At 35.5% G+C, this 16,719-nt stretch overlaps 2 protein-coding genes and 1 pseudogene across 3 annotated transcripts; 2 read left to right on the top strand and 1 right to left on the bottom strand.

The window, feature by feature from the left end:
- Nucleotides 1-318: 318 nt before the first annotated feature.
- On the top strand, nt 319-2,213 carry SDG35 (SET domain protein 35). The gene has a single exon (XM_085703444.1). The coding sequence runs from the start codon at nt 356-358 to the stop codon at nt 2,021-2,023; it is 1,668 nt and encodes a 555-aa protein (XP_085559570.1). The 5' UTR covers nt 319-355; the 3' UTR covers nt 2,024-2,213.
- Nucleotides 2,214-3,837: 1,624 nt separating this feature from the next.
- LOC146931875 (nuclear/nucleolar GTPase 2-like) lies at nt 3,838-6,277 on the bottom strand (annotated as a pseudogene). Its single transcript, XR_015006867.1, has 2 exons — nt 5,293-6,277; nt 3,838-4,802 (listed from the first exon to the last, which is right to left on the bottom strand). The product of XR_015006867.1 is annotated as a nuclear/nucleolar GTPase 2-like (transcript).
- An 8,402-nt stretch (nt 6,278-14,679) lies between these two features.
- On the top strand, nt 14,680-16,386 carry LOC146931874 (NAC transcription factor 29-like). Its single transcript, XM_085703455.1, has 3 exons — nt 14,680-14,979; nt 15,280-15,560; nt 15,817-16,386. The coding sequence occupies exons 1-3, from the start codon at nt 14,814-14,816 to the stop codon at nt 16,183-16,185; spliced, it is 816 nt and encodes a 271-aa protein (XP_085559581.1). The 5' UTR covers nt 14,680-14,813; the 3' UTR covers nt 16,186-16,386.
- The last annotated feature ends 333 nt before the right edge of the window (nt 16,387-16,719 follow it).

Genomic DNA, 16,719 nt, shown 5'->3' with positions numbered 1-16,719 from the left:
TTACCAAGTGAGCTAAGCTCACATAGACTTGTAAATATCCTTTCTACCATAAGATAGTTTCTACATTGGATTGATCAGTATCTTATAACTTTTTCTTATAAAAGAATACATAATATAACTTTTTTTACTGGAATTTTGTTTTTTGAGTTAAAGAAACATTCTTTAAAATTTGAAAAATAGCACCGTAAGAATTGGTCACCATCGCTGATGTGTATATATCCAGTCAAACTAACTAGGAGCCAAAAATGTAACAGAAAACTATACAATTAAATCATTAAATTAAATCCATATAAAAATTCAATGAACGACCGTTACAATTAGGAAACTTTTCAAATCTATAACCACACTTCAAAAAATGTTACAACAGTCTCAAAACCAAACACACACAAAAACTGAACTAAAAATGGCAACAACAACATCAGAAGAAGAAGAGTACATGCAAAACCTCAGATCCAAAGCAACAGAGCTTTTCATCAGAGAAGAATGGACCAATGCCATTGAAACCTATTCCCATTTCATTACTCTTTGCACCCACCATCTTTCTCTTCCACACCCCAACCCACTTCACCATCAAAAGCTTCATAAATCACTCTGCATTTCCCTCTGCAACCGGGCCGAAGCAAAATCAAAACTCCGCGAATTCAACTCTGCTTTAGAAGATTGTGATCATGCTCTACAGATTGATGCAACACATTTCAAGAGTCTTGTTTGTAAAGGTAAGATTTTGCTTTGTCTTAATAGATACTCTATGGCTTTGAATTGCTTCAAAACAGCTATGCTTGAGAATCAGGCAAGTGGGAACTGTGAAATGCTTGTTGGGTTTGTTGAAAAATGTAAAAAGTTTGAATTTTTATCGAGGAGTGGAACAATGGATCTTTCTGATTGGGTTTTGAATGGGTTTCCTGGTAAGGCTCCTGAGCTTGCTGAATTTATTGGTGCTGTTGAGATTAGAAAATCCGAGATTAGTGGGCGGGGGGTTTTCGCTACGAAGAATGTTGATGCTGGGTCTTTGATTTTGGTTACTAAGGCGGTTGCGATGGAGAGGAGTATTTTGGGAGGGAAGGATTTGAGTGAGGATACTCAATTAGTTATGTGGAAGAATTTTATTGATAAAGTTGTTGATTTTGTTAAAAAGTGTCACAAGACTAGGAATTTGATTGGTAAATTGTCAATTGGGGAAAATGAGGATGAACTTGATGTACCTGATGTTGATTTGTTTAGGCCTGAGAATGTTGGTGAAGTGAATTCAAGTGAGGATGTTGAGATTGATATGGTTAAGTTGTTGGCTATATTGGATGTTAATTCTCTCACTGAGGATGCAGTTTCAGCTAATGTTTTGAGGAAGAATAATGATTGTTATGGTGTTGGGCTATGGTTGCTTCCTTCATTTATAAATCACTCGTGTTGTCCTAACGCGAGGCGGTTGCATGTTGGGGATTATTTGATAGTTCATGCTTCAAGAGATTTGAAAGCTGGTGAAGAGATAACTTTTGCTTATCTTGATCCACTTTCTCCCTTGAATAAGAGAAAGGAATTGTCTGTGACATGGGGGATTCATTGCAAGTGTAAGAGGTGTAAGTTTGAGGGGGAATTCTTGTTATCCAAGCAAGAAGTGAAGGAGATTGAGATTGGTATTGAAAGAGGGATGGATGTAGGTGGTTTGGTGTATAAGCTTGAGGAACAAATGAAGAGATGGAAGGTTAGGGGGAAAGAGAAGGGATACTTGAGAGCTTCTTTTTGGTCGCTATATTCAGAGGCTTATGGTTCAGAGAGGTGTATGAAAAGATGGGGAAGGAGAATTCCGGCATTGGATGCAGTGGTTGATAGCATCACAGATGTAGTGGGAGGTGATCATAGGGTGCTTAAGATTCTGATGGAGGAATTGAAGAGAAAAGGCGGTGGCAGTGGTGGTGGAAATTTGGAGATGGAGAAAGTCTTCAAGTTAGCAAGAGAAGTGTATGGGAAGGTAGTTAAAAAGCAAGCAATGAGGACACTGCTTGAGCTTTGCATTGCTGCTGAATGATTCATTCATTGATTGATTAAATAAATGGATTCATTATCAGTTTTTTCTCCATTTACTTTTTCATTTTGATGTCTTCTTTACTCATTGTAAGCAAGGGTTTGTTTCATGCCACGATCAACTTAAGTTGTCAATGCATGCATGATGCAACACCAATGCTGTGAAAATCAATTTCATTGTTTGTTAAAATAAATTGTATTCTGCTTCTCTTTATGCTCAATAATCATTTTTCAACAAGTTATCCAAATTAAGTCTGCTGAAAATTTCATGGTGCTCTGTAACTAAACAGAGTTTGTGTGTGAAATTGTGCATGTTTGTAGCCTACTGTCAAGTCTCATATTCTGTATATCGAATAATGAACTATATTCTTAAGTGTTTCCACGCTCACAATAGGCATCGTCAGTGGCCTCGCGCCCAATATGGTCATGTATCACTAATTCACTTTCACTGTTCTTTTTTCAGTTTGATTGGTGTTACATACACCACACCTTTTATTTTACGGTAAAAAGCTCAACACATTTCATTCATAATAATATCACGAAAACATGTTGAGATGTCCATAAAAAGGTGGAAACTAGCTTAAGATGGAACCACCTTTGCAAGAACATGAGCAACATTGACTTGTCTCCTAACGAACTCAATATTAGAGTTTCTACAATTGTTAGAGAAAACACCACTCTTTTAGAGCCCAACTCAATCCACTTCACCTAAGTGAAGTTCATGGACCCAATTTAGAGCAGATAAAAGGCCTGAAACTTAACCTGTATCCACTTCAAGAATAGGTGAGAATCATTCTATTTTAGCAAACACAAATTGACACTGGTCATCCCTAATACAAACTCCAATGCCCACTCTATTCTGAAGGCTTGAGAAAGAGGCATCAATAGTATATTTGAATCAACCAGTAGAAGGCTTAATCCACTGAGATACTGCTCGAGGCTGCTGCTGCCTCACGTTCAACCCGTGCATTTGCTGCGCACTTCTCCAATCAGACAACAAATGTAACCCGTGATTGTAGAGGACATCAATTGGTTTAAAAGTATTATTCCGAATACAATTATTCTTGTGCTTCCATAAACTCCATATCATTACCGAAAAAAAGGCCTACTGCTCTGAATTGATATCCTGCATAATTTCAAAAAATGTTTTCCGCCATTGACAAGTCTGGCCGTAACAAGTTTAGGATAGTATGCCACAGCTCTGATTTTTGCCAACATAAAACACTCTTCTGACATTGTAAAAAGAGACGAAAACTGTTTTCTATTTCTGCATTATTACATAAAGCACAACCAGCGGGGCAATTAACACCTTTACTAGTAAGCTGAAGTTGTGTTAGTAACACATTTATACAAATACGCTGCAATAGATTCTTCACTTTTGGTGGGAATTCTGCACGCCAAATTAATTGCCATTTCCCATTGAGAAGAAGAAAATCCGCCGCTATAGCTTTGTTAACAACAAAATGTTTGCATTTTTAGGAACAAACACATAAAAACGAACAAACACGCAAAAACCAATGCAAAACTAAAAGAGGGTTTTTGACATAATCATTTAAGGGATGAAGAAGAGAATTATGATCAACTCTTGAAGAGGGTTACGGGTGATATTAACGAATTTTTAAGTTTAAAATTAAGCTAAAAGGTGTGATGGATGTATTGGTGTATGAAACAATTAATAATGAAAGTTAATTTGGGGTATTTCAAAATAAATTTAAAATTAGATGGTGTAGGCATTTTTTTTTTTGTTTAGAAAAAAAAAATTAGCATAAATTTTTAGGTTATAGAACAAGCATATCACAGTAAACAGTTGATTCAAACTTCTCTAAACTCTTAAGTAGTAGCAAAATGACTTAGAGTGGTAGTACTCACAAATAAATAATACAAAATGTCGGCAAACTATTATTACTAAAAAAACTATGCTCAAGAAATCAAAATCCTCTCTGCATCCAAAGACCAGTTGATAACCATCACTGAAGCTTCATTTATCTTACCGGAACCGAACTCCCAAAAGCAAAATTGATGCATTTGACAATCGTATTTGAGACAAATGAGGTCCTGCAACTGCAACCGAAACTCATTATTCATTTGTTGGGACCAGGCTGTTCAGATGGAACCTCCGTGGATGGATCCTGCTCAAATGTGTCGCTGTCTTCATCTGTATCATCCTCCGAGTTTGGAAGTTGGTCAGCAGTTTCTCCCTTTAACTCATTCTCATTACACAAATCACCTTGAACTGGCACAATTTGTTGCTGCTGCGACGAAAGAACATTTGCAATAGCTTTAATGGCAGCAGATGCCTGGTAATGGTCAACTGCCTCATCAACATCAATGCCATTAACATTAGCCTCATCAACATCAATGCCATTAACATTAGGCTCCTCGGACTTGGACAAGTCTTCCAGCCGTGGAGGAGGAACAAAAAAGGGAATTTTACCCCTCTGCCAGTCATGAAGTATCATCTTTGCTGCAGTCATAAGGTCAGGTTCACCGCCCTTAAGGAGTTTGCCAGATGATTTGCAAAGCTGAAGTAGGAAGTCATTTTCATCAACCCACTCTTTTATTTTATAGGCTCTTGTCAAGTGCTCCTTCTTCACACGTTTCAGAACCTCGCCTATATGATCAGCAGCATCTTTCAAGTTTGTTACGCGTACCACACCCTTCAGCACAACATCTGTTTCAGAGTCATTGTTGTGGTAGACAACTCCTGGACAATCAATCAAAAAGATCCTCTTTGTAAGGGTTATATACTGCCAAACTTTTGTTTCCCCTGGAATTGGAGCAACCTGTAAGAATAATTATTAAATATAAATTACTTTATGGTGACTCGAATGTAAGGATGCAATTATTATGTGAAAGGATGCAAATGTTCACGCGAAATGTTGCAGATATTCATGAAGAGGTGCAGGTGAATTTCTATAAGGATAACGCTATATATTGTGAAAAAGTGGCACGCGGCATTTTTTTTCACGAGTGTTGTGCTTTCCCTAACAACTTCCATGTACTCCACCAATTGCCATGAATTCCACTTAAGTGAGAATTTTGATTGGTCAACTGGTAATGGCAATTCGTGAAACATTCGCTATTAGTTTTTCGCTTGATATAGCACACCTCTTTCTATAATTACATGTAACATGACGAAATTACTAACTAATGCACAAAGGATTCTATCATATTGTAATCAAGTACGAATATGTGAGAATCATATATGTCAAGATCCAATGTGTTATTTTTCTACAATGTAAACATGACTATGAAAACTAAAACTTACACAACCTTGCAAACATTCTTAGTACGCAATGTATTGATCACAGACGACTTCCCAACATTTGGATATCCAACAAAACCAACAGATATTGCTTGCTTATCACTCTTCAATCTTGCAAATTGTCTCAGAACCGAAAGAAGTGAACCCTTTCCAAATGACTTATTAATGCTTGCATGGAATGCTAGAGTTGGATATTCTTTTGACAAAACCCTAAGCCATCCTTTCGTTGCCCAAGCAGGAATTAGATCACACTTGTTCAATAAAAGCACCATGTGTTTTTGCTTGCAATTTTCTTTCAAATGCTTCTCTAAATGGTAACATCTTGTGCCTTGTGGATCCCTTGCATCTATAACCTGCACAACAACATCTGAAGAATCTATCACCTTGTAGAGTTCACCCCATATGCGTTTGCTTTTCAAACATGGTATGTCGCACTAAATCTCTAAATCCATCATCAGCTTCATTACTTTCTTCAAAAGCATCTTGAGAACCATCAGCTTTCTTAGCTAAAGACTCATAATCAGAAGCCAAAAGGCTTGGACGTTTTCTTTTAGTCTTAGGTCCAAACGCATGCAAAAAAGGTTCTCTATCAAGAAGGTGAACCCTAGATTGCTTCTGGTAATCATTGAGAAGCGACATGGGTAAATTCTTCCCCTTGATGATAACATTATAATTACTCGAACTATGCTTCGCCATTTCTTCTCTAAAAAACTCTAGCTCTTTCTGATTCACAACGTGAGGATTCCCGAACCATTGGCGATCGGGTTTGATTCTCGTGGATGGAAGGCCTGATAGTTGATACTGCTCCCATAAGACACGGCCCTTACGGTTGCGGACGGGTTTGGTATTGTACATCTTGAGACGGCGAACAGTGGCGGCTGAGCGTGACTGGATTTTGGAGTCATTGCTGCGGTTGGCGTCATTAGAGTGCTTTGGTTTACCGGAAACATTCACGCTTCTCTCTCTCTTCTTCGCCATTGCATGCAGATGCAGAGAGAGAATGGCCGCGAGGTGAGAATTAGGGTTTGTTGCGACTGAAATAATAGCAGGAGAGAATGAATCAGGGGTTGGTTTCCTGTGGGGCTTTGATTCACTGCAGTCAATAAATTGACGCAGTCACGCAGTCATTCAATCATAGCCATATAATTAAGATCGGACCATCAACACTTAAACTCGGTATTTTTAATTCTAAAATAAAAAGTAATTCTGCCTCTTCTATAACCATCAAATCAAGATGGTCATCGATATTTCAAGTGCATGACTACAAGAAATCGGTGACTACAGTAGATCACATCTAGTTTTCTCGTGTATGCATTATGTTAATGTAGTGTACTTTTTTTTGTATTAAATATTGATGGGCTTTTAATAAGAAAGAAAATATTAATCAGTATGATGTTACTTGATTGAAGTGATTAATACGGCATCCGATGAGCTTGGACTATGTTGTTTGTGGAGTGAGTACTTGCAAAATATACGTTGATGCTCAAGTCAGTATATGAGCAAGAATAGTTTTATGTTAGATAGATTGTACCTTTTGGGGCATCAGAATTCCCATTTCATAAGTGAGATGCGGAGCCTTGTGAGTTAAAGCGAAAGAGACATTGACCTGATGATTACAGATGGTGAGGACTTGTAACTGTCTAATGTTGGCTCGTCATTATGCGAAAGAGGCGATAAGAATGACAGGAATTAAAAACTTATGTTAGTAAAATCCTTTGTCGTATGAAACTGAGTGTAGCATTCAGACATTCACATGATTGGGTCTCTTATTAGGCTTCTACACGATTGTAATGTGACGAACCAAAGACACATTGTGGGCCTTCGCTAGTATTGGGCCCAAGCCCGGAAGATTGGTTGTCGAACATAGTCTTTGGGCAGTCTAGAACAATTACCCCACAAGTCATTAATCTTGTAGCATAAGAGTGGTGCTTTTGAGCAATATGGAACCCTAAGAAACATGTCGAATAAGAAATGTTGAAAAGACAAGTTTTTGAAACCTTTTGCAAGTGTTTTGTTGTGTATAGTACATTAATTACCTCAAGGAGATATCAATAATATTATCGAGGATGGTTTACTTTCATAGCCTCACATGGAGACTAACTGCTAGTTGAAGATAATAGTTAAGATGCTCCACAATTTTGATGTTGAGGATAATTGATGGGGATACGAATAGGATACCTCAAATATGTATATGTTACCCTTTAATGTTCAGAGTAGCTAATTTGTTAAGATGGGTGACATGTGGGAGTAAGGTGTCATTGTGATGACGCTTTGCCCAGCCATCAAATCACACATTTGATGTTAATTTGATCCCCATCACGAGGAAAAAATTAAGCAAAGTTGACCTTTGGTTTCTTGGTGGCACGTGTTTCAGCTATGATTTAGTACTTCATTGCCTACGCCTTTAGAGTTCCCTATGCATTTGAGTTATGAGGAAACTAGAGCATTGTTGGATCAATAACAACGATTGAGTTTTCCTTGGTGGCACTTTGAATCAACAAATCAATTAGATATCTTAGGGTTTAGATGATTGCTTCTGGATCATTGGATTTATTTCCCACCTTTTTGTTCCCAATCGTTGATACTTAGGGTATATAAGGCTTGGAGGGAGAATTTGAAACATTTTTTTCTTCAAACTTCTCATTTTCATTATTACTGATCTGCAACCAAAGTGCAAAACTTTCCATGTTTTGTGTATAAGTTCCATAAGCATCAGTTCCTTTCTTCCATTTCTAAAGTATTTTGGTGAATCACTCTTTGCACTACAACTTACAATAGGTTGGAACTTTGTTTCCATTTTCCTTTTTGTTGTGTTGTTGTTACCGTTATTGTAATTTTTTAGGATTTTGAAACTGTTTCCACGGTGGCGAAGTTGTTTCCACCGTTGTCGTAATCAATGTCATTTTATTGTTGTTTTTGGTGATTGATTTTACTTTTCTATGTCATTTCCTTATGTGATGCTTGTCTGAGTAAGACATTGTTGCTTTGGTTGCTCACAGGTAACATTCTTTAGTTTCTTTCCCTCCCTTTCACTTGGTTGGTGGGAGAAGGGTGGATTTGATGAACTTGTCAAATCAATTTTTTCCCTTCTCCCCTTTTAAGGTGAAATGGCCAAGAAAAGTACTAAGAAGCATACACTTGTTCCCGTTGGGAATCGAGCAACTATTGGGTTTTTGTGGAACCTTTGCGCAAACCCACTATTTTTGTTGGGGACACTAGTGATGCTCCTTCCATTGTTATTGATCCCGCTGGTATGCAAACTGGGAAGTTCTTATACCTTCATGTAACCAAAGGATCCACACGCGATACGAGGCAATGAAGGTTCCTATGTATGATTGATAAGTGCTAAAAAGTGTTAATTTCATGTTATATTTTAAGCACTTTTTGTTACTTGTTTTGCAAGTTATTGAAGGAAAAGCCGAGAAATTAGCGTTAAATGCCTTATTACACTTTATATATCTTACTCTATCCTTTTATGCAGGAATTTACCCCAAGACACTGAGCAAAGACCAAAAATCATGAAAAAGTGCAAATTAGCAAAAGCTGGTTTTGAAGAATTCGCTATTAGCGTGTTCCACGCTATTAGCGAAATTGGTCCAGAGAGGTACGCCATTAGCGTACCTGGAGTGAAGCAGAAGCTGAGTTTGAAGAAATACGCTATTAGCGTAATAGACGCTATTAGCGTAATATACGCTATTAGCGTAAAAGCTCCAGAAGACTACGCTATTAGCGTAGCCAGGGCGAAGAAACAGGGCAAGGACCAACGTGGCACAACCTCATTGGCCACAGCTTAAGCCGACTTGCTTCGCTAATAGCGCATTTTTCGCTATTAGCGTAAGCTTACAAACTCAGCCCATTTAAATAGGATTTTTACCTCTCTTTAAAAAAGAACTATTCCATTAGATATTTATAGATTCTAAGAGAGAAAATAGGGTAGATCATATAGAGTGAGAGTGATTTTGGAAGTTGGATGCTTATTCCTTTGTTGAGACATCACAAGGTGTAATGAATCCTTCCTTTTCAATCCATCCTTGCAAGGCTTCCATGATGATGTGTAGCTAAATATCCTTTGTTGGGATGAGAGGTACTTGATCCTTGCTAACATGTAATCTTTTGATCTTGCAATATATGGTTCTAGCAATTTATATTCAATATTGTTGTTATTCTTGTGTTAATGCTTTCAATGAGATTCAAGATGATTTGGACACGAACTCTTGAATCTAGAGCTAGAGTAGCAATATATCTTAGGTTAACTTACTTGACATCTTTGTTAATCTTTGATAATCACCATAATCAAGAGTTTAATGCTTTAGGACATTTAGTCAGGCTGGACACGGTCGATTAAATGATCCGATCGTCTTTGTGGTCGTTTAAGGGATTTGGACACGAATGTTTAAACGATACCTTAGAGTTATTTTTATCGCTTTGGACACGAAGGATAGTGTAGAATTGATTGTGATAATATTGGTTATAAAGCTAGAATTCGTATAGATCATTTGGTTATGTTTGACGCTTGGTTAAGGAACTCTACTCCTAACAAGTTTCAATCCTTATTTATCTCAGCTTTTTACTTTTTGCAATTTAGTTTAGGTAGTTAGAATTCAAACAAACAATCACTCTTAATACTTGAAATGATAATTGATGTTGAAATATCCTTGATATCGCACTAATCCCTGTGGAGACGATACAAATACTTATCTTGTTTGATGCAAAAACTACATTCATCAATGATATTGCATATAGGGATATGAGCTTTACAATGCCATTTCCCCCTTTCCAAAAGGGAATTTTTAATCGGTTGAGACTTGCTCCTTCTCAACTGCACTCGAATTCAATGGCCTTTATCAAGGCCTTCAAATTTATTTGTGTGTATCGAGATTTGGTGTCAACCATTCATTTATTCTTTTGAATATTCAATATGCTATGTGGCCTCGATGAGAAATGAAAACAAATTGGATTTCTATGAAGCAATCTACAAAGTTTTTCGAGATATTCATAGACTCAATTCGAGGATTTAAAGATAGATACTTCCGTTTGGACGAATATATGAGTTTCCCTTAATAATATGATGATGACCCGACCGATCAGAGATTCTTCTGCTTGAGGATGTTAAAAATAATGTCAGGGAACCAACGAGTAAAGAGTATCCCAAATTTCCCTTTTTATGTGTACAAGACAATTATGAGTTTAGGACCAAGTATTTTTTGTACGCGTACGATCGTCAAAGACAAAAGGAGTGTGACAGTTATGATCGTATCTTTGTATATGTATTGAGCTTCACCCCTACTCTTTTTACTGACAAAAAAGGGAAACTATTTTTTAGGCTTAAGGGAATCCGAAGATGAAATACCATTACATCACACTTATAATTTGGTTAATTCAAGTTTGCAAACGATGTGGAGACAAAGGCCTTGTCGGGTATGCTCGCGTGTTTTCTTTACTGATTTTGTTGTTGATTTTGATTTTTCCTTTGTTTTTGTTTTTTTTTTGTTTATTCTTTTTCTTTCAAAGAACATGCCTAACTTTCAGAAAGTTGGTGAAACTTCCTAACGAGAGCAAGAAAATTGGGTCAATCGACAAGTGAAGGCAACAAAAGTTGAAGGCAGGGTTCCTCAACATACTCCTTAATCTGAGTGGTGCTACCATTTTTTCTTCTTGCTTGGAGATTCCTCAGGTCCATAATTGTGGCAATGTGCTCTGGAAAAGTGTTGACACCTGATGTAGGGGGGTTACCATTGCAAAGAAAAGAAGATATGAAGTTTCCCAAGGGATGCAGATCATGCTCGAGGATGAGGATGTTCAAGATCTAGAGGATGGGCATATTTTGGCTCTTCTGCTCTGTGGTCGAGCACGAAGGTGTTCAACGATAAAATGTCCTTGGTGGTGAAAGATGCATACACAACTATTGATTCATTGATCGTATTGAATAATGGATTTCATCATTTTCAATTATGTATCAATTTCCTTTTTCATTTGATGTCTTTATTTATTATAATCGTCTTCGAAGAATCTCTGGAGTATATAAGGTGAGTTCTCTCATTTCAATGAATTTTTTTCATACACAAGGGTAAATCAAACCCTAACAACATACTTAAGGGACCCAAATTTCATACCACTTGGACCGATAAAATTTTATGTCAACCTAAACATTTTAATTTCGAAAGAGATGGACTATAGAGGTACAGTATCTATTAAATATAGAGGATTTTGACATATTATGGGAGTAGTTCTTATCGTTATCTTAGTCCAAACTCCAATGTTATAGGCTATGCAAGTAAAATAAACTTTATGCTAACCTTTTGAGAGTGGACACACGTCACGCATAACTGTGGCTGTAGTGCTGATAACTATCATAACGGATTGATTGGAGGTCAATAAATATGACGCAGCATCGTTGAAGTGGTCAATTCAGTCCATTGGTCATGAAACTCAGGACTGAGTCATAAGATTAAGCAGAGCAGCCACATCTGATCTAAGTTTATCCCCTCACATTCTGTATATAAAATTATCTCCCACCTCTTGGACTTGTCCTACTTCCTAGAGTGGTATAAAATATAGCACGAGTTCAGATAATTTTCATTTCTAAAAAAAAGGTAAGGAATGGATTAATAAAGTGTATGATGAAGAAAATGAAGGGAAAAAACAAAGCCTAAAAGGAGTTTTGGTTTTTATGAGATAAATAAATCAAAATAATGGGATGAAAACTGCATTTAAGGAAGAAAAAAAGAAAAAAGAAATTGAATATAAAGTAATTTCTATTTAAATAGATTCATGTAAGTGTGACTTGAATAATAAATTCAAGGTTAAAACTCAATTCTTCATGTGAGAGCTTAGAATTATCTGTCTCTAAAAATAAACGACCATAGATGTGTCGAATACATGAATGTGTTAAATTATTAATGACCGCAAATCTAAGTTTAAAATCCATGTAGGCTCGATCATTTGAAAGTTAATATTTGATTGTGTGTTAGTGTTTTTAGCGGTACAATGATGTATAACACATAAATCATCATGCTCAGCCAAATCTTGGAATTTGAGGTTCATTTGATCAAGTGATTGCTTGTACCTCTAACAAAATGCCAGTCGTATTCTCAAAACTCATAAGAGTTGCCTGAGGCTATAAAAAAAACACTAGAGTCTCTTGCTTGTCAGCTTCTTGTTAGTTGTGTGTGATCAATTTTGCTAGACTTGTCAATTTAGAAGTAGAGGCTGTGGTTCAATTGATTGTTTGCTTTTGAAGCTTATTATAGGCTTTAATACCAACTTAAAAAATCTGAAATGGACTGAATTGAAGGAGCAACTCTTGAGTGGACACAAGGATTTGAACCATGTATTTGATCACATACACATAAAAAAGGAAAAAGTAAAAAAAATTAACAATTAAATAATCATTAATTTTCAAATAATTATAGCATGTTCACTTTTTGTGTGTGTGACCAAATAGAGAGTCTAAATTCTTGCATCCACCCAAGAATTATTCGAATTGGAGTCTATCTTCCATTCATAGCAATATAATAATGATTCATAGCGATACAATATAGATTCCTCAAAGGCTAAAACTATGATTAGTATGTGATATACAACATAATGATCATGGAAACTCCATTCGAACAAAACATTTTAACCTTATCACAAACATTGATAACTCTATTCGAACAAAACAGCTAAGACACTAATCCTATGTTTGGAACCGCGTCAAACTCTTTGTCATTCGTGGTGTCTACATCAAGCAACGAATCCTAGCTTCTTCATATTTTATGGCAAAAGTAACACATTTGGATGCGGTTTTGAGGTCGCCTTGTTTTTGAAACACCGAGCGGAAGACTTGCTTAATCGTTAATTAATTTTTTTGGTAGACTAGTTGTTAGACTCACACTATTAGTATAAGAGAAGTAGAGAATTCAGAGTTTGAACTCCAACCTCTACATATAAATGTCTACGGAGCTACAAACTGAGATACATCTACCCGACTTAATCTCTAATCGACTATAACAAAACAAGGATCAAGTTTTTTTTGACCAAAAAACAAGGAACAAGTCAATAATTATAAAACTAAAATCACATTGGATAAAAATAGCATTTACATTTTAAGTGCATCCTCCAACAAGAATTACTAATGAGGTTTTTAAACTTTGAAACCATTACCTTTTTTTTTTTTTTTACTTAAAGACTTTGGAACTATTACTTCTAGAATACCATTCTAACAAGTGGAATTGCAACTACATGTAAATTAAAATTGTTCTTATATGAAGAACTGATTCTTAACATTAAAATATATACTAAAAAAATTTTTAAAAAAAAATATTATTAAAAAATATAAATATGGGTTAAAGTTAATGTGGCATGGTAGGATCCAATTGAAAAATATTTAAGCTCCACATGTGCTTTTTTTGGCCATTCTCATAAATAATACTATGGTTTTAGAAAAGCTCAGCGGGGACCGCATTTTTTTATGCTGCCAAATGAAGATTAAGAACTTGGTGTGAACGTGTATAAGACACCTGTTCCAGCTAGTAGCTTCTAACTCCTCCATCACTATTTTGAAACTGAATCAAGAGTTGCATCATTGCTGAACTCATCTATATCATCCCAGATACAACCTATATTATACTATTAGTATTATCCAAGTTGTGGGGAGGACGATTGGAATGAAAACAACTTTTTATTATAATTTTCATTTCAAGTCTTGTATACCAAAAATGATTTCATAATACAAAAATAGACGATTATTACAATATTATTTTATTGTATATAAGTGTAGTGAATACCTTAAAGACCACAAGAACATTTGATATTTTGGAAGACACATTTGAAGGTGCAATATACTTCTATTATCTATATTTTTATTTAGTGTGTGAGTTTCGTTGTTAATAAAAAAAATTATATATTGCTTCAAATGACATGCTTCCACTAAAAAAGGAAATAGAGAAATAAAAAACAGTTTTACTACTCTTCCTTCTTTGAAAATTATTTCATATCATATGGACCAAAAAATGTGAACTAGTTTGGTCAAAACATTCTAATAAGAACTCAAAGCATCCAACCTTTTAGAAATTGGCTGCTGACTGAAACTACTATGTGAAACTAAATATTTTTCAATATGCCAATAATATTCCCATGAAATTGAATGCTAAATAACCAATCTGGATATAGACATCAAAGTATAAGTATTGATTCAAAGAATCATAGCCAAAAGTCAGTGTAACAGATAAATATGTAAAATAGTAGTGGTCCCATATTGGAGCATAGTAATGGTATGACGCATGTACTATACTACTAGGAATAAGAAAAAATATTATCCTATCAATATCATCCAATCAAGGCCATGCAACTACACATAAACGACAAAAACTTTTCAACCATAAAAGAGGCACCAATCTCCTTTCAAACATTTCAAACACCTTGATTAATTCAATTCCTCTCGAAGCCACTTCAATTTTCCATCCCTTTTCATGTGTCACATTATCATAAGAAGTCATAACAAAATTCTTCTATAATTCTAAACTATCCAATATTTTTGACTCAATTAATGGAGAGTAGTGCAAGCCCTGAACTCCCTCCTGGCTTTAGATTTCATCCAACTGATGAGGAACTAATTGTGCATTACCTTTGTAATCAAGCTACATCAAAGCCATGCCCTGCATCAATTATCCCAGAAGTTGATATCTATAAATTTGATCCATGGGAATTGCCTGGTATATATATACTTTGTAACATCTTTTTTCACAATTTTGTTATTATGCTTAAATATGTATGTATTGCACTTCATAATGTGATCATTTTATTTCTACATCTACGAAGCACCAACATAGACACAAACATGAGACATGACGCTAAAACCAAACATTGGTACTAATTTGAGAAAATGGAAGTAATTGAATGTACATATTTAAGTTAGTGACGTGTACTGGTCACGTCTTCAATCTGAAGTGTCGGTACTATATAGTTGTGTCTCCTTCGTTTTTTATTAGGTACTAACCAATTATAGAATGCAGATAAATCTGAGTTTGGGGAGAATGAATGGTATTTCTTTAGCCCAAGAGAAAGAAAGTACCCAAATGGGGTTAGGCCTAATAGAGCAACTTTGTCTGGATATTGGAAAGCTACTGGCACAGACAAGGCAATCAAAAGTGGATCAGAGCAAATTGGGGTGAAGAAATCTTTGGTCTTTTACAAGGGCAGGCCACCAAAGGGTGTCAAAACTGATTGGATTATGCATGAGTACAGATTGATTGGATCACAAAAACAAACTAGCAAACATATTGGATCCATGAGGGTAAAGCCCTTTAATCATTGGCCTATTTTGCTATATTTGTTTGTTACACTGTCAGTGTAAAACAATTTTACATCGATATCTAATAAGATACCAAAAAGTTTCCTTGTCATAGTGAATTTTTATTGAATGTCGATGCAAAACTGTTTTACACTGACGGTGTATATTCTTTAAATCCTGAATTTTAGGTGTTTGTTTTGATATGTTTAATGTGTTACTTTATGATTGACCTTTCCTTTGTGGTTGTATGTGTCATCAGCTAGATGACTGGGTTTTATGCAGGATCTATAAGAAGAAGCACATGGGAAAAACATTGCAGCAAAAAGAGGACTATTCAACAACACATCAATTTAATGATTCTATAATAACTAATAATGATGGTGAACAAGAAATGATGAACCTTACAAGGAGTTGTTCACTTACTTATCTTTTGGATATGAATTACTTTGGTCCAATCTTATCTGATGGTTCAACTTTGGATTTTCAAATCAACAATTCCAATATTGGAATTGACCCCTATGTAAAACCTCAGCCAATTGAAATGACCAACCATTATGAAGCAGATTCACATAGTAGCATCACCAATCAGCCAATATTTGTGAAACAAATGCATAATTATTTAGCATAAGAATTTAGATAATTTAGATATGTCAATAATGTTCAATCATTAAATAATCTGAAGATTATTTAAGAAACTATGTCAAATATCTTTTTTTTATTATTAGGAATCGAACTCGGTATCTATTTGGGATTTACAACACTTACGCACCTTACGCACCAACCACTTGTACTAGTCCTGTTATACCATAAAATAGATTTTCATTTACAATGCTTTGTTGACACTGTTTATACAAATTGTACAAAAGAACAACTTTATTGGCTCTTAATAAAAGTTGACACATCTAAAATCACATTCCTCGTTTGAAAAAGTTCAAACAAGATGCTAGATTGGACCACTTGTTGTACATATTACAATGATAATGTATTTTGACCAAAGATATAATTTTGGCAATTTCTAAGTCAATAACTTTATCCAAAGAGGTTTTTCAAAGATAATATGTTTCTTTTTTGCACCATGCCTTATCAAAATGATGACGGCTGTGTTTATTCAAAGTTAAATTTTAATTCTTGAAGAATGTTAGGCCTAGGACACGAAGCAGAT

The sequence above is a fragment of the Medicago sativa genome, chromosome 4 (genome assembly GCF_051527215.1).
Source record: "Medicago sativa cultivar Bolivia chromosome 4, Bolivia_mono, whole genome shotgun sequence".
NCBI classification, from domain to species: Eukaryota; Viridiplantae; Streptophyta; class Magnoliopsida; order Fabales; family Fabaceae; genus Medicago; species Medicago sativa.
The sequence above is the reverse complement of the archived record's forward strand: the minus strand, read 5'-3'. Positions and strand labels throughout refer to the sequence as shown.